Source organism: Salvelinus namaycush, chromosome 34, assembly GCF_016432855.1.
Source record: "Salvelinus namaycush isolate Seneca chromosome 34, SaNama_1.0, whole genome shotgun sequence".
NCBI classification, from domain to species: Eukaryota; Metazoa; Chordata; class Actinopteri; order Salmoniformes; family Salmonidae; genus Salvelinus; species Salvelinus namaycush.
Window position 1 is genome coordinate 21,329,945 of NC_052340.1, and position 22,852 is coordinate 21,352,796.

At 44.7% G+C, this 22,852-nt stretch overlaps 1 protein-coding gene across 4 annotated transcripts in view; it reads left to right on the forward strand.

Annotated features, from left to right (window-relative positions):
• Positions 1-22,852, forward strand: part of LOC120028681 (tripartite motif-containing protein 3-like) — a 40,469-nt gene that overhangs the window by 10,076 nt on the left and 7,541 nt on the right. Inside the window, exons 2-10 of one of the 4 annotated variants that reach the window (XM_038973900.1) lie at positions 1,118-1,475; positions 7,945-8,123; positions 16,529-16,769; positions 18,185-18,336; positions 18,715-18,895; positions 19,322-19,492; positions 20,848-21,144; positions 21,345-21,609; positions 22,506-22,609. In XM_038973900.1, coding sequence (XP_038829828.1) covers positions 7,978-8,123; positions 16,529-16,769; positions 18,185-18,336; positions 18,715-18,895; positions 19,322-19,492; positions 20,848-21,144; positions 21,345-21,609; positions 22,506-22,609 — 1,557 coding nt within the window. In that variant the 5' untranslated portion in view covers positions 1,118-1,475; positions 7,945-7,977. Of the gene's footprint in view, positions 1-1,117; positions 1,476-7,944; positions 8,124-16,528; positions 16,770-17,661; positions 17,683-18,184; positions 18,337-18,714; positions 18,896-19,321; positions 19,493-20,847; positions 21,145-21,344; positions 21,610-22,505; positions 22,610-22,852 lie in introns of those variants that run through there. The other 3 variants (XM_038973899.1, XM_038973901.1, XM_038973902.1) reach the window with 3 other exon arrangements.

Genomic DNA, 22,852 nt, shown 5'->3' on the forward strand with positions numbered 1-22,852 from the left:
TAGTTCCCTGCGTATTTCTCTGTAGAAGTTAGCTCCCTGCGTATTTCTCGCTCTCTGTAGAAGTTAGCTCCCTGCGTATTTCTCTCCCTCTCTGTATAGAAGCTAGCTCCCTGCGTATTTCTCTCTCTCTCTGTATAGAAGCTAGCTCCCTGTGTATTTCTCTCTCTCTCTGTAGAAGTTAGCTCCCTGCGTATTTCTCTCTCTCTCTATAGAAGCTAACGTTAGCTCCCTGCATATTTCTCTCTCTCTTTGTATAGAAGTTAGCTCCCTGCGTATTTCTCCTTCTCTCTCTCTGTAGAAGTTAGCTCCCTGCGTATTTCTCGCTCTCTCTATAGAAGCTAACGTTAGCTCCCTGCATATTTCTCTCTCTCTCTGTATAGAAGCTAGCTCCCTGCGTATTTCTCTCTCTCTGTAGAAGTTAGCTCCCTGCGTATTAGATAGCGAAAGTTAGCTCCCTGCGTATTTCTCTCTCTCTCTATAGAAGCTAACGTTAGCTCCCTGCATATTTCTCTCTCTCTTTGTAGAAGCTAGCTCCCTGCATATTTCTCTCTCTCTTTGTAGAAGTTAGCTCCATGCGTATTTCTCTCTCTCTCTGTAGAAGCTAACGTTAGCTCCTTGCATATTTCTCTCTCTCTTTGTAGAAGCTAGCCCCCTGCATATTTCTCTCTTTGTAGAAGCTAGCTCCCTGCGTATTTCTCTCCCTCTCTGTATAGAAGCTAGCTCCCTGCGTATATCTCTCTCTCTCTGTAGAAGCTAGCTCCCTGCGTATTTCTCTCTCTCTTTGTAGAAGTTAGCTCCCTGCATATTTCTCTCTCTCTCTCTCTCTCTCTCTCTCTCTCTCTCTCTCTCTCTCTCTCTCTGTAGAAGCTAGCTCCCTGCATATTTCTCTGTGTCTAGAAGCTAGCTCATCTACTCTCTCTGTGTGTATAGAAGCTCCTTACTACTATACTACTGTTACTTACCTACAGACAGACAGGCAGGCAGGCAGGCAGGCAGGCCTCTCAGAGCTACTGTTATTCCACTCTCCTCTGGGCCAGCTGGGAGTCAGGAAGGAACCAGGGAGGAATTTGGGGAGTGCCATTTTAAGGTTTCCTATATTTTCTCCTTCCTCTTTCAGCACCAGAACAACACAACAGAGACAGGAGCTAACTGGCTGTAGTTACAAGGAAACGAGCTCTATGCTGTATCTACTGTGTCAAGTGACCAGAGGAGAGAGAAAATGACAGCCAGGAGGGAGGACAGAAAGAGGGGGTAAAGGAGGAGGGAATCCCAGTGTTCATTGTGGTCTGTTTGTGAACAGAGTGGTCTGCTGGTGTTCTGCTCCATCAGAGGAGAGGAGAGGAGATTGAGTGATCAGTTGAATTGAAGTGTCTCTGAGGAGAGATTACCGACTGAGCCTCAGCCGAGCCCAGCACATGAAAGATGAGTCCAGACTGAGGGCAGATAGCCTACAGGCTGTGGTGAAGATGTGAAAGGTGAGTGGACTTCTCTCTCAGGGAAGACTTGCATTTCCTCCTCAAGCTAATGCATATGCATTAGCTCAACAGGCTAACACAAGCTTGTATTCACATTCATTCTCTGGGTTCGTTGTACAGGGCTGTGGTGGTGAAGAAGTGAAGGTTGAAGCATAGCGAGTAGAGATCCAATAATTCATTAGAGGGGAAATTGGCTTCCTAGCAACATGACTAAAAATGCAAGTCTATGACATCATCCACTCTAGTGAATTCTAGGATATCTATGGGTTGATGTTTCTCACATATCAGGGAGTTTCCCCCTGTCTCTGTATTCTGTATTCCATTCTCTGGATTCGTTTTTATCTAATTAATTCACAGGCATGGCCTGACACTATGCTACATGATATTACCACGAGCTACCATATGTCCTTTTTTAACGCATCATATTTTCTCCAGAATTGGCTGTTTGTGGTTACATTCTTAGATAACCCTTTTAGGTTCTAGATAAAAAAGGTTCTATTTGGCTATCCCAATAGGAGAACCCTTAAAATAACACTTTTTTTCTAAGAATGTAGAAGGTTAAGTGGATAGAGTTGTGATACAGCATTTCCTGCCCTCCGTTAATACGTTATTTTATACAGTGTGGACATTGTTCTCTTATCAGGCCTGATCCTGATAAATCCCCACAGATTTAAGGCCGGTGTTCTTTTGTTTCATACTGCTTTCTAGCCATGGGAACCTGCCAAGTTGTATCACACAGTCATGCTGAGTCCCAAATGGCACTCTATGGGGCCTGGTCAGAAGTAGTGCACTATATGGAATAGGGTGCCATTTGAGATGCAGTTTATGAATACCTGCTATGGGCTCTTTGTGTAGGCAACACACATATCAGTGTAACATCATTTCAAAAGTCATTCCAGCCTGCTTGTTTTAAACATGATCTATACATACTCTTAGGTGTTACTGACAAAAATGTATTTGTGTTCATATTGTGCAGAGCAGACAATCAACACTGCATAACAGGTTATATCATCTAAGAGCCTAGTGATTCATAAATGGATTTGCTATTTCATGTTACAAAAGAATATAAAAAAATGTTTGGGTGCAAAGCTGTCTGAGAATAGGGCCTAACTGTAGATGACATAACTTTAACAAATAGCTTATGAGTGCTACTTCATAAAGACATATTTATTACCAAACCTAATATAGAAGAATAATAGAACAAACTTAGAAGAATAAGACAAGCTTTTACATATGATGCAAAAATGAAGTGTCAAGGTTTTGGAAAGTTTTGCAGCTAGTGGGTGGATGTGGGGCTTGGGGTGGGAGTGTGGCTAGTGGGGAACACTGGGCTGTAGCACTGGGCTGATATGTGTTACAGTAGTACTGTAGCACTGGGCTGATATGTGTTACAGTAGTACTGTAGCACTGGGTCTGATGAAGCTGTGGGTAGGGCTGTGGGTGGCAGTAGCAGTGTGGTGTAGCACTGGGCTGATAGTAGCAAGCCTTCCTCTTTCCTCTCTGCAGCATCTATAATAAGGCCTGTCTGTATCAGGGCCTCGGAGTGGCACGTGGCTGGTGTCACAATGATCTGCTCCAGGCCATGCTGTGGCTCAGGCTCTGTCCTGCTCCTGAGAATACAGCTTGGCTGCCTGAATACAGACAAGGCCTATAGCCTGGCTCAGTGGCTCTCAGCATTATAATAATAATAACTCTATGGGCTGGCTCTCAGAAGACAAAGACCATACAGCATCTAACAAGTAGCCAACCCAAAACATGTTATTTATAGGCTAATATGGGGTATCTACAGATTGTGAGAAAAACAGCTGTTTGATTAGTGAATGTGCATTGACCATGTTAGAGCAGTATATCGATGTACAATTGTCACTAATAGTTACCACTTCATCATGCCAGTATGTTGGTGGTATCAAATCAAATTGAATTAGTCACATGCGTCGAATACAACAGGTGTAGACCTTACAGTGAAATGCTTACTTACGAGCCCCGAACCAACAATGCAGTTAAAAAAAATATGAATAAGAATAAGAAATAAAAGTAACAAGTAGTTAAAGAGCAGCAGTAAAATAACCATAGCGAGACTATATACAGGGGGGTACAGAGTCAATGTGCGGGGGCACCGGTTAGTTGAGGTCATATGTACATGTAGGTAGAGTTATTAAAGTGACTATGCATAGATGATAACAACAGAGAGTAGCAGCGGTGTAAAAGAGGGGGACAATGCAAATTGTCTGGGTAGCTATTTGATTAGATGTTCAGGAGTCTTATGGCTTGGGTGTAGAAGCTGTTTAGAAGCCTCTTGGACCTAGACTTGGTGCTCTGGTACTGCTTGCCGTGTGGTAGCAGAGAGAACAGTCTATGACTAGGGTGGCTGGAGTCTTTTTTTTTTTTAGGGCCTTCCTCTGACCGCCTGGTATAGAGGTCCTGGATGGCAGGAAGCTTGGCCCCAGTGATGTACTGGGCCGTTCGCACTACCCTCTGTAGTGCCTTGCGGTCGGAGGCCGAGCAGTTGCCATACCAGTCAGGATGCTCTCGATGGTGCAGCTGTAGAACCTTTTGAGGATCTGAGGACCCATGCCAAATCTTTTCAGTCTCCTGAGGGGGAATAGGTTTTGTCATGCCCTCTTCATGACTGTCTTGGTGTGCTTGGACCATTCTAGTTTGTTGGTGATGTAGACACCAAGGAATAGCATTCTCACATAGGTGTTCGTTTTGTCCAGGTGGGAAAGGGCAGTGTGGAGTGCAATAGAGATTGCATCATCTGTGGATCTGTTGGGGCGGAATGCAAATTGGAGTGGGTCTAGGGTTTCTGGGATAATGGTGTTGATGTGTGCCATGACCAGCCTTTCAAAGCACTTCATGGCTACAGACGTGAGTGCTACGGGTCGGTAGTCATTTAGGCAGGTTACCTTAGTGTTCTTGGGCACAGGCACTATGGTGGTCTGCTTAAAACATGTTGGTATTACAGACTCGGACAGGGAGAGGTGGAAAATGTCACTGAAGACACTTGCCAGTTGGTCAGCGCATGCTCGCAGTACACGTCCTGTTAATCCGTCTGGGCCCTGCGGCCTTGCGAATGTTGACCTGTTTAAAGGTCTTATTCACATCGGCTGCGTGATCACACAGTCTTCCGGAACAGTTGGTGCTCTCATGCATGTTTCAGTGTTATTTGCCTCGAAGCGAGCATAGAACTAGTTTAGCTCGCCTGGATACGCTCGTATCACTGGGCAGCTCTCGGCTGTGCTTCCCTTTGTAGTCGGTAATGGTTTGCAAGCCCTGCCACATCCGAAGAGCGTCAGAGCCGGTGTAGTACGATTCGTTCTTAGTCCTGTATTAACGCTTTTCATCGATGCACTTATTGATGAAGCCAATGACTGATGTGGTGTTCTCCTCAGTGCCATCGGAGGAATCCCGGAACATATTCCAGTCTGTGCTAGCAAAACAGTACTATAGCTTAGCATCTGCTTCATCTGACAACTTTTTTATTGATCTAGTCACTGGTGCTTCCTGCTTAAATTGTTGCTTGTAAGCAGGAATCAGGAGGATATAATTATGGTGAATTTGCCAAATGGAGGGCAAGGGAGAGCTTTGTATGCATCTCTGTGTGTGGAGTAAAGGTGGTCCAGAGTTTTTTTTCCTGATGCTGATAGAAATTTGGTCAAATGGATTTAAGTTTCCCTGCATTAAAGTCCCCGGCTACTAGGAGTACCACCTTTGGGTGAGCGTTTACTTGTTTACTTATGGCGGAATACAGCTCATTCAATGCTATCTTAGTGCCAGCCTCAGTCTGTGGTGGTATGTAAACAACTACGAAAAATACAGATAAACTCTCTAGGATAGATGGTGTGGTCTACAGCTTATCATGAGATACTCTACCTCAGGCGAGCAATAGCTCGAGACTTCCTTAGATGTCGTGCACCAGCTGTTATTTACAAAAATACATAGACCGCCACTAGTTGTCTTACAAGACGCCGCTGTTCTATCCTGCCAGTACAGCGTATAATCAGCCAGCTGTATGTTGATAGTGTTGTCGTTCAGCCACGACTCTGTGAAGCATAAGATATTACAGTTTTGGATGTCCCGTTGGTAGTTTAATCTTCCTCGTAGGTCATCGATTTTATTCTCCAAAGATTGCACGTTTGCTAGCAGAATGGAAAGAAGTGGGGCTTTATTCAATCGCCTACGAATTCTTAGAAGGCAGCCCGCCCTCCGGCCCCTTTTTCTCTGCCCCCTCTTCATGCAAATCCCGGGGATCTGGGCCTGTTCCCGAGAAAGCAGTATATCATTCGCACCGGGCTCGTCAGACTCGTCAAAGGAAAAAAAGGATTCTGCCAGTCCGTGGTGAGTAATCACAGTCCTGATGTACAGAAATTATTTTTTGTCACAAGAGACGGTAGCGGCAACATTATGTACAAAATAAGTTACAAAATAAGTTACAAACAAAGCAAATAAACGGAGAAAAAAAAACACAATCGGTTGGGGACACGTAGAATGTCAGTCTTCTTCTCCGGCCCCATTTTACATGATGTAGGGGTTAATCTGTGTTCTATATGACAGATGTACAGCCTGTCATCATCATGGCATCTCTACACTGTTAATCTGTGTTCATATAGACAGTACAGCATGGCATCTCTACACTGTTAATCTGGAGTTGACCCACTGATACAAATCATTGTAATGCCAGCTCTGGCTTTATGTGCAGATATCCTATCAACATCATTACTGTCTGTTGGCCTGCCAAAACCACTGATTTGTCATTTTACTATACTCAAAAAATTTAATATATAATAAGAGAAACAAATACAAAAAATTAAGTTAATGAGTAGTGTCCGAAATGGCACCATATTCCCTACATAGTGCAATAGAACCTGATCAAAAGTAGTGTACTATAAAGGGATTAGGGTACCATTTTGGACTCAGACATGTTCTCTTGTTACCTCTGTGACACACACCTCTGAGTTTGAGGGAAATGGTTCATTTCCTCACACTGGGGGATGAATGTATGACTGCTGCTGGTGGTGTGCATAATTAGATTGTCTTTGAGCTGAGCCCTGTGGCCCTGTGGCCCTGCAGTCGTAATCACATGGATCCAATTGTCTCCCCAGTCATTAAGTCATGAAGCAGTTCAGTAATATTACCTTAGTCCCCCTGGGGGAGCTGGAGTCTGTCAGTAGAGAGGAAGACAAAGAGACTGCCTGGAAGAGGGATAACTGGGCCAAAAATGTGTCTTCTCCAGCAGGTGGCGTTTTTTCATTTTTCTCCGCTCACCAAGCGAGGAGTGTATAAATGTGTTATTTTTTAAAAGATTTAACCTTTATGTCACTAGGCAAGTCAGTTAAGAACAAATTCTTATCTGCAATGACGACATACCGGGGAACAGTGGGTTAACTGCCTTGTTCAGGGGCAGAACGACAGATGTTTTACCTTGCCAGTTCGGGGATTCGATTCAGCAACCTTTCGGTTACTGGCGCAGTGCTCTAACCACTAGGCTACCTGCTGCCCCAATGAGATGGTGTCAAAAATATTGAATGGCCTATTTCCTACTTGTGGCTTATTTGATCGAATAGAAGTTTCGTAATGATTAGGTTGTTACGAGTGTACGAATATAAGTAGGACGCGTGACATTTTGGCAGCCTTGACAAAAAATTATGAGTTGTTATATCGGAATTGTGCCTAGTCGTCACTAGTTACCACAGACACAAAGTGATAAACCCCACCTATTTCTACAATTTATCTTCTTAAAATGTGATTGTAAACCTAACCCTAACCACACTGCTAACCTTATGCCTAATCCTACCCTTAAATTAAAACCAAAAAGCACATTTTTCTTTTCATTAATTTTTTACAACAAGAGACCATTTTGACTTTGTGGCTGTGGTAACTAGTGGAAACCGTTGTGATCATTGTTCACACGCGTATACCCTCTCATTGGCTAGAATAGTCCCACCTGATTTTGCCTCTTCCGTACTTCCTTCCATTTTTAAATACATTTATTTTCATTGTTAGATAGGCTGCTAGTGTAGCTGGTCCATATAAGGGATCATCTGTGTTTATAGGATAGGGTTGGATAAACTAGGAGAGCACCCTTTACTTTGTCTCCTGATGATGATGCCATTGTTTCTGGACATCAAGTCATTCTTCTATACAATGACATGACGCCCTCTTCCTGCTGTGAAGCCATGAACTGTTAGTGATCCTGTTCTCCCTTCCTATGGTCAGGTGGGGCCTCCTCTTTCTCCGTAGTTGTGTTCTGATTCTCTATTAATTCACTCTCTGTCATGGATGTAAAGGGAATTAACTTGTGTAAGAAAAATGCTGTAACATCCCTCTAGCCAATGCTTTCACCAATCCAATGCCTCAACAATCTATGAAGAAAATTAAGCATGGATACACTCTAGGGAAAAGAGTTTGAATTCGTAACGCAGTTTGTGTGTCAGTGCTCTCACCTGCTCATCTCGCTCTCTCTCTCCAGGTGAAGAGGTGCTTGTCCTCCCTCTCCCTGTGAATGTCTGTCGCCATGGCGAAGCGTGAGACGGGCAGCACCAGCCCAGTGGTCCGGCAGATAGACAAACAGTTCCTGGTCTGCAGCATCTGTCTGGACCACTACCACAACCCTAAAGTCCTGCCCTGCCTACACACCTTCTGTGAGAAGTAAGTCTCTACCATACACCATACACCCTACACCTAACCACTACCACAACCCTAAAGTCCTGCCCTGTCTACACACCTTCTGTGAGAATTAAGTCTCTACCATACACCCTACACCAGGGATCATCCACCAAAATCAGCCGCGGGCCGATTTGTTCTGGGGACCGGAACATAATTACAAATAACTGCAAATTGACCACAAGAAGCCCAAAGAGATATAATATTTGACTAAAACATAATCATTTCAAACCTTGCTTACATTTGTATATGATCACACATCTCTCTATTATGCATGGGAATAGTTTGGAACAGATTTCCAAAATTAAAATCACTTAGAGCTCATTTGCTGGTGTTTTTACAGTCTTATGTCTAACAATAAAATAAAATATATATATATAAAATATATTTTTAAAAATTGCTCAAAACTTGGGGGGGGGGCAAATAAAATCACCGCCAGTTGGGGAACCTTGGCCTATACCAAAACCCCCAAAAATCTTTGTCGACCATATATAGACACATCCTATTTGTTTTAATCAAATCAACTATATTCACTGAGCTTGTGCTTTAAGCACACAGTTTGATTAAATAATTAAGACACAAATGACTAGAGGGAGTCCGACCAGCAGTTGATTTGATTGCGCTGGGCCTGGCTCAGACTTGCTGCGTGCACTGTGTTAAAAAATACACAGACAGTGACTGTGTGACTAGCACCCGTTGTCTCTCTCTCCTCCTTGCTGCAGCGACCACCACAGTGTTTATCGCACTGTCCGTGTTGCTGAAGCTGCAACTTAATTACAGCCAATTCTAACTGAAAAGTTACGTTACTGAAATCCCGCATTTGTTTAGGGAAAACATCCCCTGTTCCCTCAACCCTTGCTCTCTTTATGTGACACATGTATGCATCCCATGCATGTGACCAATAAGGCCTGACCTATAGCATATCATAATCACATCAATGAATTGGTTATAACAAACTGGGAGCACCATTACAGCAGAATGGATGCAGAGGACGTGACAAATAAACTCGAAACGGGGTAATGTTTAGGCTACTGGTTGCTCATGAGGTAAAGGGGAAGTCAGATGTGTGGAATACATTTGACTAGTTGTGTACATGTAGAATTTTTTAATTGCACCTTTATTTAACTAGGCAAGTCCGTTAAAACTACTTCGGGCTCGGTGTCCCGTCCACGGGACGGTTGCGCTAACGTAGGCTAATATGACTAGCATGAGGTTGTAAGTAATAAGAACATTTCCCAGGACATAGACATATCTGATATTGGCAGAAAGCTTAAATTCTTGTTAATCTAACTGCACTGTCCAATTTACAGTAGCTATTACAGTGAATGAATACCATGCTATTAAGTCAGGATTCCTGTTTGACTCAGCCATGCCTCCTTGCCCATCCAACATTTCCTCATCTCCCACCCCTTCTAATGCGACTATCCCCGATGCTTCTCCCCCTTTTCCCCCTGCCACGCTACAAAGTTTCTCCCTGCAGGCAGTAACTGAGTCCGAGGTGCTAAAGGAGCTCCTTAAACTTGACCCCCAAAAACATCTGGGTCAGATGGTTTAGACCATTTCTTCTCTAAGGTTGATGCCCCTATAATCGCCAAGTCGGTCTCTCCTCTCTGGGGAGGTTCCCATTGCTTGGAAGGCAGCCACGGTTCATCCTTTATTTAAAGGGAGAGATCAAGCTGATCCTAACTGTTATAGGCCTATTTCTATTTTGCCCTGTTTATCAAAATGTGTTGATAAAACTTGTCAATAATCAACTGACTGGCTTTCTTGATGTCTATAGTATTCTCTCGGGTATGCAATCTGGTTTCCGCTCAGGTTATGGATGTGTCACTGCAACCTTAAAGGTCCTCAATGATGTCACCATTGCCCTTGATTCTAAGCAATATTGTGCTGCTATTTTTATTGACTTCGCCAAACCTTTTGATACGGTAGACCATTCCATTCTTGTGGGCCGGCTAAGGAGTATTGTTGCCTCTGTGGGGTCTTTGGGCTGGTTTGCTAACTACCTCTCTCAAAGAGTGCAGTGTATAAAGTCAGAAAATCTGCTGTCTCAGCCACTGCCTGTCACCAAGGGAGTACCCCAAGGCTTGATCCTAGGCCCCACACGCTTCTCAATTTACATCAACAACATAGCTCAGGCAGTAGGATAGGCAGATTTATCCATTTATAGGCAGATGATACAGTCTCATACTCAGCTGGCCCCTCCCTGGATTCTGTGTTAAATGCTCTACAACAAAGCTTTCTTAATGTCCAACAAGCTTTCTCTACCCTTAACCTTGTTCTGAACCCCTCCAAAATATAGGTCATGTGGTTTGGTAAGAAGAATGCCCCTCCTCCCACAGGTGTGATTACTACCTCTGAGGGTTTAGAGCTTGAGGTAGTCACCTCATACAAGTACTTTGGAGTATGACTAGACAGTGCACTGTCCTTCTCTTAGCACATATCAAAGCTGCAGGCTAAAGTTAAATCTAGACTTGGTTTCCTCTATCGTAATTGCTCCTGTTTCACCCCAGCTGCCAAACTAACCCTGATTCAGATGACCATCCTACCCATGCTAGATAACGGAGACATAATTTATAGATCGGCGGATAAGGGCGCTCTCGAGCGGCTAGATGGTCTTTACCATTCGGCCAACGCTCCTTATAGAACACATCACTGCACTCTATACTCCTCTGTAAAATGGTCATCTCTGTATACCCGTCGTAAGACCCCCTGGTTGATGCTTATTTATAAAAACCCTCTTAGGCCTCACTCACCCCTATCTGAGATATCTACTGAAGCCCTCATCCTCCACACACAACACCCATTCTACCAGTCACATTCTGTTAAAGGTCCCCGAAGCACACACATCCCTGAATCGCTCGTCTTTTCAGTTCGCTGCAGCTAGCGACTGGAACGAGCTGCAACAAACACTCAAACTGGACAGTTTTATCTCAATCTCTTCATTCAATGACAATCATGGACACTCTTACTGACAGTTGTGGCTGCTTTGTGTGATGTATTGTTGGGTCTACCTTCTTGCCCTTTTGTGCTGTTGTCTGTGCCCAATAATGTTTGTAACATCTTTTGTGCCGCTACCATGTTGTGTTGCTACCATGTTGTTGTTATGTTGTGTTGCTACCATGCTGTGTTGTCATGTGTTGCTGCCTTGCTATGTTCTTGTCTTAGGTCACTCTTTATATAGTGTTGTGTTGTCTCTCTTGTTGTGACGTGTGTTTTATATATATTTATATTGTATTTAATTTTTATCTCAGGCCTCCGTCCCTGCAGGAGGCCTTTTGGTAGGCCGCCATTGTAAATAAGAATTTGTTCTTAACAATACCACTGAAAATATCAAAAAAGAAGGTCCAAGCGTCTTCGACAGAGGGAATCAAGCTGAATCTATACCAATTTACAGTTCATGAAGGAAGGCTTGCTCATTAAAGTTTTTTTTAGCAAGCGTCTATGACAAATCAGGACAGGTCGTTTAACTGAGCAGCCATTTCACACAGGCCGTTTCATAGGCTGTAAAACAGTGATCGCTAAGGTCATTACAGAAACACCAGACTGATACCTATAAGGATTATTTGTTAGGATAACATTGAGAAGAGTAGCCTTTTCTGGGTGTTTGGAGACATACCTTGTGGGATTTATTATTATTATTATTTTTTTAACCTTTATTTGACTAGGCACGTTAAACTTAACTCAGTTAAGAACAAATTCTTATTTACAATGACAGCCTAGGAACAGTGGGTTAACTGCCTTGTTCGGGGGCAGAACAACAGATTTGTACCTTGTCAGCTCGGGGATTCTGTCACGTTCTGAACTTAGTTCCTTTGTTTATGTCTTTATTTTAGTTTGGTCAGGGCGTGAGTTGGGGTGGGCATTCTATGTTGTTTTTCTATGTTTTGTTCTATTGTTATATTTCTATGTGTTTGGCCTAGTATGGTTCCCAATCAGAGGCAGGTGTCAGTCGTTGTCTCTGATTGGGAGCCATATTTAGGTAGCCTGTTTTCCTTTGTGTTTTGTGGGTGGTTGTTTCCTGTGTCTGTGTTTTCACCATACGGGACTGTTTCGTTTTCGTTTTGTATCATTCACGTTGTTATTTTTGTATTCTTTGAATATGGACACGTACGACATCTCTTACTCCTCTTCAGACGAGGAGGAAAACCGTTACAGATTCGATCTAGCAACCTTTCGGTTACTGGCCCAAAGCTCTAACCACTAGGCTACCTGCCGCCCCATTCGTAATAATCTGAGAGAAATTGAGGGAGTCCCATTGTTTCAGGACTTGGTCAGGTGGTTTAAGCATGTCCCAGTTTGGGTCACCTAGCAGGACAAATTCAGACTTAGTGTAAGGGGCCAGGAGAGAGTTTAGGGCAGGTAGGGTACAGGCCGGTGCTGATGGAGGACGATAGCATCCAGCAACAGTCAACACAGAGCTATTTGAACGTTTAATGCTTAAAACCAGCAAATTAAATTGTTTGGGGACAGACTTGGTGGAGACAACCGAGCACTGAAGGTGATCCTTGGTAAAGATTGCCACGCCCCCACCTTTGGAGGATCTGTCTTGCCAAAAAAGGTTAAAACCAGAAAGGTTAACATCAGTATTCAAAACACTCTTTCTTAACCACGTCTCAGTAATGACCAACACATCTGGTTTGGAGCTGTGAACCCACACTTTCAATTGAACCATTTTAGGTAATAAGCTTTTAGTGTTAACGTGCATAAAACCCAGGCTTTTACGAGAACAGAAATCAGTGAAGCAGATATCAGAGCACAATTCAGAATTGGGGCTAGCAACAGTATATGGGCCAGGGTGTACATGCACATTTCCAGATATCATCAACAGTAACACAATCAAGGCACGGCATAGTACAGGGGGAGCTCTGCAGTGCTGATTTATGACATCTGAATGTGCATCAGATCATTATATATTCCAAAATGAAGAAAAATAAGGATCAAGAAAAATAAGGTTAAGGAGAAAGTGCTGCGTTGGAACAATGTAAACACCACTAAATACATGATAAGTGTACCAGAGACTTTGTTGTAATGTTTTTTTATTAAGACTTTATTACAGAAAAGACTAAAAACAGTCGCATTCATTTGTGAATGCAATTTCCAAAATGGAACAGTTTTTTTATTGTTTGAGCTTTTATTATTCAAGGCTTGCATTAAATTATTTTTAAACTAAAATGCTTGATTGCATTTCAAATCATGAATGACTCTTATGCTATGTGATGACATGAATGAATGAATGAATGAATGAATGAATGATTGATTGATACAGTAGCCTGTATAAGTATTGAAATATAGGCCTAAGTAAGTTACTGTATTAATACTAAATAGGATGTACTCTTAGGCCTACAGCTCAATGGTAGTTATAGAAGGATGCTATACTAAGCCTACTAATTATAATAACATTACTTATTATAATGATGGTCATAATAATAATAGTAATAATAACATTAAGAAGGAGATCAAGAAAAAGGACTGTTATTAAAACAGCCAAATTTGTGAAATCGTTTACTTGACATGTCTTTGCGTGGGGCTTGGTGCTCACGGAATCAGTAGGCTATTAACTCAAACAGGCAACAGAAGCAGGATCTGTCTTATTTCTGGAGATATATATGGATGATTCATAAAACCAGGCACATTTAACAGTTAGGCTATTAATTATAGACCTAATTATGTTCGGGTTTCCTCCTCACTTTTTTTAGACAGTAAGGCAAGTGCTGTTTTCTCATCTCCTCATTATTATTACTATTATTATTGTGACCATCATTATAATAAGTAATGTCATTATAATTAGTAGGCTTAGTATAGCATCCTTCTATAACTACCATTGAGCTGTAGGCCTAAGAGTACATCCTATTTAGTATTAATACAGAAGACAACCACCCACAAAACACAACAGAAAACAGGCTACCTAAATATGGTTCCCATGCACATTTGTGGCCTGCTGGAGGTCATTTTGCGGGGCTCTGGCAGTGCTCTTTCTTGCACAAAGGCGGAGGTAGCGGTCCTGCTGCTGGGTTGTTGCCCTCCTACGGCCTCCTCCACGTCTCCTGATGTACTGGCCTGTCTCCTGGTAGCGCCTCCATGCTCTGGACACTACGCTGACAGACACAGCAAACCTTCTTGCCACAACTCGCATTGATGTGCCATCCTGGATGAGCTGCACTACCTGAGCCACTTGTGTGGGTTGTAGACTCCGTCTCATGCTACCACTAGAGTGAAAGCACCGCCAGCATTCAAAAGTGACCAAAACATCAGCCAGGAAGCATAGGAACTGAGAAGTGGTCTGTGGTCACCACCTGCAGAACCACTCCTTTATTGGTGGTGTCTTGCTAATTGCCTATACTTTCCACCTTTTGTCTATTCCATTTGCACAACAGCATGTGAAATGTATTGTCAATCAGTGTTGCTTCCTAAGTGGACAGTTTGATTTCACAGAAGTGTGATTGACTTGGAGTTACATTGTGTTGTTTAAGTGTTCCCTTTATTTTTTTGAGCAGTGTATATAAACTGGGTGGTTTGAGCCTTGAATTCTGATTGGCTGACAGCCGTGGTATACCCGTATTCCACGGGTATGACAAACATTTAGTTTCACTGTAACCAGTTTATAATGTAACCAGTTTATTATGGCAATAAGGCTCCTCGGGGTTTTGTGATACATACATATACTATACCTCCTCTGGCCTTATTGCTTAAATATACATTTATTTTTGCTACTGCTCGACTAAACAAATCTCAGTCGAAAAAAGCCTATCGACCAAACAATCGACCAGTCGGCTAAGTGGGGTCATCCCTAGTAAGAAGTCATTTTCACCCTTCCGAACTCTTTCCCGACCTCTCCCTAACCCTAACTACTGGCACAACCCCAAGGTTCTGCTGGGTTCTGAAATTAACTCTAATTTATGGTCTTTGCAAAACTACTTTACCAGATGCACAGTATTTGTCACTTATTTTAATCTAAGAAGGAAAATGTAATTCCTGCCCTGCAATGATGAGATGTTGAACTAGGTCAGGGCACAATGTAATGGTTTGAGAGAGAGAGAATTCTTACAGCATCTTTATGAGAGAGTCAAATATGTGTTACAGCATAAAGTCATGAGAGAGTCAAATATGTGTTACAGCATAAAGTCATGAGAGAGTCAAATATGTGTTACAGCATAAAGCCATGAGAGAGTCAAATATGTGTTACAGCATAAAGCCATGAGAGAGTCAAATATGTGTTACAGCATAAAGTCATGAGAGAGTCAAATATGTGTTACAGCATAAAGCCATGAGAGAGTCAAATATGTGTTACAGCATAAAGCCATGAGAGAGTCAAATATGTGTTACAGCATAAAGTCATGAGAGAGTCAAATATGTGTTACAGCATAAAGCCATGAGAGAGTCAAATATGTGTTACAGCATAAAGTCATGAGAGAGTCAAATATGTGTTACAGCATAAAGTCATGAGAGAGTCAAATATGTGTTACAGCATAAAGTCATGAGAGAGTCAAATATGTGTTACAGCATAAAGCCATGAGAGAGTCAAATATGTGTTACAGCATAACGTCATGAGAGAGTCAAATATGTGTTACAGCATAAAGCCATGAGAGAGTCAAATATGTGTTACAGCATAAAGTCATGAGAGAGTCAAATATGTGTTACAGCATAAAGTCATGAGAGAGTCAAATATGTGTTAAAGCATAACGTCATGAGAGAGTCAAATATGTGTTACAGCATAAAGCCATGAGAGAGTCAAATATGTGTTAAAGCATAACGTCAGAGAGGGTACTGGTACTGTATGCCAGGGATCTCCTTAGCAGCTTTTGCTTCCCTGTGACTTAAGGTGACAGGCAGCATCTCCAGGCCTGGTGGAGGGAGAGCAGGGTGCATTCTCCTGAGGGTGCCACAGTACTGCTGTTTCACCCATCCCACCAGACATTCACAGGGGGAGGAGGGGCCACACGCCCCTCTTCACCTGGAGAGACAGAGAGATATGGAGGAAGAGAGGAGAGAGAAGGGAGAACACAGAGGAGGTGGCACAGTCCACAGTGATGCTGCCAGCGAGCAGGTCTTTCCACCCCTGCTACCCTCACTTGACAGGAATGCCCTCATCTGCCTGAGCGAGCTCTGCGCTCTCCATATTGCCTGACACAGCTCGCTGACGTCTGCACTGTCCTCTGCACTGTCCTCTGCCCTGTCTGTTCTGTTCACATCATCTTCAGGAGAGGCTACTGGCCTACTGAGCAGACATATTGCATGCACTGCCTGTAGTAGGCTGCGCTGTTGTAGATCCTTGACTTGACCCTTTGTATTGGTGCCAATTGTTGAAAGTGTAATGTGATGAACCATAACCATCAACTTGACATGGTTTATAACAAGCCATCCCTGTTGTTCTCTCCTGTCTTTTCCAGATGCCTACAGAACTACATCCCCCCTCAGTCTCTGACACTATCGTGTCCAGTGTGTCGTCAGACGTCCATCCTGCCAGAGAAAGGCGTGGCCGCGCTGCAGAACAACTTCTTCATAACCAACCTGATGGAGGTGCTGCAGAGGGACCCAGAGTGTTCTCCTCCAGAGGCCTGCAGTGTGCTGGAGTCAGTCAGTGCTGCTGCCGCCTGCCAGCCACTCTCCTGCCCCAACCACGAGGGCAAGGTAGGCTTCTATTACCCCTCTACTGCCCCATCTACCCCTCTACTGCCTCTCTGCTGCAACTCTCCTGCCCCAACCACGAGGGCAAGGTAGGCTTCTATTACCCCTCTACTGCCCCATCTACCCCTCTACTGCCTCTCTGCTGCAACTCTCCTGCCCCAACCACGAGGGCAAGGTAGGCTTCTATTACCCCTCTACTGCCCCATCTACCCCTCTACTGCACCTCTCCTGCCCCAACCACGAGGGCAAGGTAGGCTTCTATTACCCCTCTTCTGCCCCATCTACCCCTCTACTGCCCCTCTGCTGCAACTCTCCTGCCCCAACCACGAGGGCAAGGTAGGCTTCTATTACCCCTCTACTGCCCCATCTACCCCTCTACTGCACCTCTCCTGCCCCAACCACGAGGGCAAGGTAGGCTTCTATTACCCCTCTACTGCCCCATCTACCCCTCTACTGCACCTCTCCTGCCCCAACCACGAGGGCAAGGTAGGCTTCTATTACCCCTCTTCTGCCCCATCTACCCCTCTACTGCCCCTCTGCTGCAACTCTCCTGCCCCAACCACGAGGGCAAGGTAGGCTTCTATTACCCCTCTACTGCCCCATCTACCCCTCTACTGCCCCTCTGCTGCAACTCTCCTGCCCCAACCACGAGGGCAAGGTAGGCTTCTATTACCCCTCTTCTGCCCCATCTACCCCTCTACTGCCCCTCTGCTGCAACTCTCCTGCCCCAACCACGAGGGCAAGGTAGGCTTCTATTACCCCTCTACTGCCCCATCTACCCCTCTACTGCCCCTCTGCTGCAACTCTCCTGCCCCAACCACGAGGGCAATGTAGGCTTCTATTACCCCTCTTCTGCCCCATCTACCCCTCTACTGCCCCTCTGCTGCAACTCTCCTGCCCCAACCACGAGGGCAAGGTAAGCTTCTATTACCCCTCTACTGCCCCTCTGCTGCAACTCTCCTGCCCCAACAAAGAGGGAAAGGTAGGCTTCAGTCTGGCATCTAATTGATGATACATTGGTGTCACTGACTGATAGAGTGAACACAACTGATTTTAGATCCGGGACGAGTAAGAGTACTGATCTAGGATCTGTCCATATAATCTCATTCATTATGATCTAAAAGGCTAAACGGATCCTAGATCATCACTCCTACTTTGAGTCGCTTTGTGGATATGTACCATGGACTAGCTAAATCACATCTGACTTGAAGGAAAAAGGACTGAGGGCCGACCTTGACAGTTTTCTATTGAAGTGAGAGTATTGTTCAGGAGTGTGGATTCACGACATTTACAAGCCCCTAAACATTGAGTAAAGATATCCATGTTTGACCTTGTCACTGTATGAACCTGCCTGGTCTATGGTGAGTCATCATGTGTGTTGAGCTGTGCTGTGTGTTGCTCCCATGCGCCCCCTGTAGGTGATGGAGTTCTACTGCGAGTCGTGTGAGACTGCCATGTGTCTGGAGTGTACTGAGGGAGAGCACAGGGAACATGTGACTGTCCCTCTGAGAGATGTCTTGGAGCAACAGAAAGCAGCCCTTAAGACCCAGCTGGATGCCATACGCAACAGGTACTGGATGGTAAACCGGTCTAGACTGCTCTGCCTGTAATGAGGGACAATCTATACTATTCTGTCTGTAATGAGGGACGGTCTATACTGTTCTGTCTGTAATGAGGTACGGTCTATACTGCTCTGTCTGTAATGAGGGACGGTATTAGGATCGTTAAAGCCCTATTCTGAGTACATTGACCGTGTACACACTGGATAAGTCTTGGTAAGTGCAATGATAAATGACCGGAGTACAGTTTTCCAGTCTCTGGTTTCAGCTTCTCATGAAGATCGATAGAAATTGCACACACATTTAGTCAGTTCCTCTGTTCATGCTCGTTGATTAGACTTGGACTGTGTGAGGTAGTGACAATATACTGTTTCCTCTTCCTGTCCCAGGCTGCCCCAGCTGAGGGCTGCTATAGAGCTGGTAGGGGAGATCTCCAAGCAGCTGACTGACAGGAAGAACGAGGCGGTGACAGAGATCAGCAGTACCTTTGAGGAGCTAGAGAGGGCGCTACACCTCAGGAAGACCACCCTCATCACTGACCTAGAGAACATCTGCTGCACCAAGCAGAAGGTACCTGCAACAGGATTAGATCTGCTCTCCCAAATGGCACCCTATATCCTATTCAATGCACTATTTATGACCAGGGCTCATAAGGCTCTGGTCAAAAGTAGGGCACTATATAGGGGGTCATTTGGGACACAGTGATGGTCTATGAAGAACTACCTCTCTCTTACTTCTGTGGATGACTATCTCTCTCGACTCTCTTTCTCTCTCGGTCTTACCTAATTTTTCTCCCTCTCTTCACTCTGTTTCTGACTACCTACCTACCATTCTCTCTCTCCTCTCCTCCCTAACTGACTATCCCTCCCTCCTCTCCTCCCTGACTCTTACTATCCCCCTCCTCCCTCCAACTATTTCTCTCTCCTCTCCTCCCTAACTGACTATCCCTCCCTCTCCTACCTCTCTTAACATGCCTCCTCTTCTCTCTGTCTGTAGGTGCTCCAGGCCCAGCTCTCTTCTCTCCTGCAGGGTAAGGACAACATCCAGAGCTGCAGTAGTTTTACGGAGCAGGCTCTGAGCCATGGCAGTGCTACAGAGGTTCTGCTGGTCCAGAAACAGATGGGGGAGAGGGTCAGCGCCCTGGCTCGACACACCTACCCAGAACAGGTTGGTGGACACATTCGTTTGTTTGTTCGTTTCACATATATCCGTATACAATGATGATAAAGGCTACGTTCCCAATGGGCCCTGGTCAAAAGTGCACTACAGTATATAGAGAATAGGTGCTATTCGGGACAAAGCCATAAGGATGCTGACGAGCTACTCTTACCCCAGGTGGTAAGAGTAGGCAACAACATGTCTGCCATGCTGATCCTTAACACTGGGACCCCTCAGGGGTGTGTACTTAGTCCCCTCCTGTATTCCCTGTTCACCCATGACTGCGTGGCCAAACACGACTCCAACACCATCATTTAGTTTGCTGATGACACAACAGTGGTAAGCCTTATCACCACCAACAACCATTAGACGGCCTATAGGGAGGAGATCAGAGACCTGGCAGTGTGGTGCCAGGACAACAACCTCTCCCTCAATGTGAACAAGACAAAGGAGCTGATCGTGGACTACAGGAACAGGAGGGCCGAACAGGCCCCCATTCACATCGATGGGGCTGTAGTGGAGCGGGTCGAGAGTTTCAAATTCCTTGGTGTCCACATCACCAACAAACTATCATGGTCCAAACATACCAAGAGTCGTGAAGAGGGCACGACAAAACCTTTTCCCCCTCAGGAGACTGAAAAGATTTGGCATGGGTCCCCAGATCCTCAAAAGGTTCTACAGCTGCACAATCGAGAGCATCCTGACCGGTTGCATCACCTGGTACGGAAACTGCCCAACATCTGACCGTAAGGCGCTACAGAGGGTAGTGTGAATGGCCCAGTACATCACTGGGGCCAAGCTTCCTGCCATGCAGGGCCTATAATAGGTGGTGTCAGAGGAAAGCCCATAAAATTGTCAGAGTCGACAGTCACCCAAGTTATAGACTGTTTTCTCTGCTACCGCACGGCAAGCGGTACCGGAGCGCCAAGTCTAGGACCAAAAGCCTCCTCAACAGCTTTAACCCCAAGCCATTAGACTGCTGAACAATTCATAAAAATCGCCACAGGACAATTTACATTGACCCCCCCCCCCCTCTTTTATACACTGCTGCTACTCGCTGCTTGTTTGTCACCTATGCATAGTCACTTCACCCCCACCTACATGTACAGAATACCTCAACTAGCCTGTACACATGCACACTGACTTGGTACCGGTGCCCCCTGTATATAGCCTCATTATTGTTATTGTGTTACTTTTTATTTATGTCTACTTTGTAAATATGTTCTTCTTCTTGAACTGCACTGTTGGTTAAGGGCTTGTAAGTAAGCATTTCACGGTAAAGTCTACACTTGTTGTATTCGGCACATGTGGCAAATAAAGTTTGATTTGATAAACTTAACAAACCTACCCTTTCCCCCTCCCAGCCCCATGAGAACGGCCATCTTGACTGCCAGGTGGAGACAGAGGGTCTACGTCGTTCTATCCAGAACCTGGGCGTGCTCATCACCACGGGAGCCATTGGCCACACCTCCGTCGCCACGGGAGAGGGACTACGCCACACACTGGTTGGCCAACACACCACTGTCACAGTGACGACCAAGGACAAGGACAGCGAGCTGGTGAAGACGGGCAACGCGGCGCTGCGGGCCGAGATTATGTCGGTGGACGGGGCGGTAACCACGGAGACAGAGGTGGTGGATAATAAGAATGGGACGTATGAGGTGAGGATAACTGTACTTTGTATATGACATCGTAACTTGCAATATATGTGTTGCGTAATCTAATGTATGTAATCTATCCAATGTATATATTGTCAAGTGTTTAATGTACAGTGTTTATTTTGTATGCAGCTGTACTGTCTGTCTAAGACTTTATTCCCCTGGAGGTGCCTGATAAGGGTCTGTTCCAAAATATTCTGCAGGTGGGCTATACCATGCGCTCTGAGGGGGAGTTCTCCTTCTCTCTCCTCCTGTACGACCAGCCGGTCAGGGGCAGTCCGTTCCGGCTGCGTGCGGTCAAGCCCTCGGACGTCCTGCAGTCTCCAGACGATGTGAAGAGGAGGGTGAAGAGTCCTAGTGGGACGGGGGGCCACATCAGACAGAAGGCTGTGAGGAGACCCTCCAGTATGTACAGCACCACCAAGAAGAAGGAGAACCCCATCGAGGATGAACTCATCTACAGAGTCGGTGGGTGATGATCAGAGAGACGTGTAATACCTATTAATATTAGTCTAACTCTGTGGTACAGCTGCTTATATTTACATTTGAGTCATTTAGGTGATTATCTTATCCTATGACTAAAGTAGCTAAAACAATCACAAGTCACGATTGCAAATTACAAGTAAAAACATTTTCAAAAACAGCTTTCTCTACTACTGTCTTTGATAATCAGTTTAAAGGCCTGCATGGTACAGAACAGGCCATGGGGAAAAGAAGGAAATACTACACATTGGTTCAATGCTCCCATAGTTTTTTTAAGCAGTGTTACTGATGAAGACATTAACATTTGACTTGTTATTTTATGCTCGTATCCAGAGGCAGATGCAACTGAAGTAGGTACAATAAGACTAAAGTAAGACAACCACATATAGTGATAAAGTTGGATAATAGTTATCTTAGTTTTCTCAGTGCAGGCTGCAGGGTACAGACAATGCTGTGGAAAAAGTAGGAAAATACTCACAATTTGTTTCACTGCTCTCAGCAATCTTACTGATGAAGATCTTTTGAGGTCTCTCTGTGATAACTCGTGACTGCTATTTAGCCCTTGTTAACATGAACACTGAGACTCTGTGTTCTTACTGGATGTGTGGTGGTTTGACTCAGTGATCTTACTGGATGTGTGGTGGTTTGACTCAGTGATCTTACTGGATGTGTGGTGGTTTGACTCAGTGATCTTACTGGATGTGTGGTGGTTTGACTCAGTGATCTTACTGGATGTGTGGTGGTTTGACTCAGTGATCTTACTGGATGTGTGGTGGTTTGACTCAGTGATCTTACTGGATGTGTGGTGGTTTGACTCAGTGATCTTACTGGATGTGTGGTGGTTTGACTCAGTGATCTTACTGGATGTGTGTATTTGACAGGAACCAGAGGGAGAGATAAAGCAGAGTTTACAAACCTCCAGGGAATCTCCACCTCCAGCAACGGACGCATCGTAGTGGCTGACAGCAACAACCAGTGTATACAGGTGAGATTACAACCATACAACCAGTTGAGACTGGTGTTTTGCGGGTACTTTTTAATGAAGCTGCCAGTTGAGGACTTGTGAGTCGTCTGTTTCTCAAACTAGATACTCTAATGTACTTGTCCTCTTGCTCAGTTGTGCACCGGGGCCTCCCACTCCTCTTTCTATTCTGATTAGTGCCAGTTTGCGCTGTTCTGTGAAGGTGTAGTACACAGCGTTGTACAAGATCTTCAGTTTCTTGGCAAT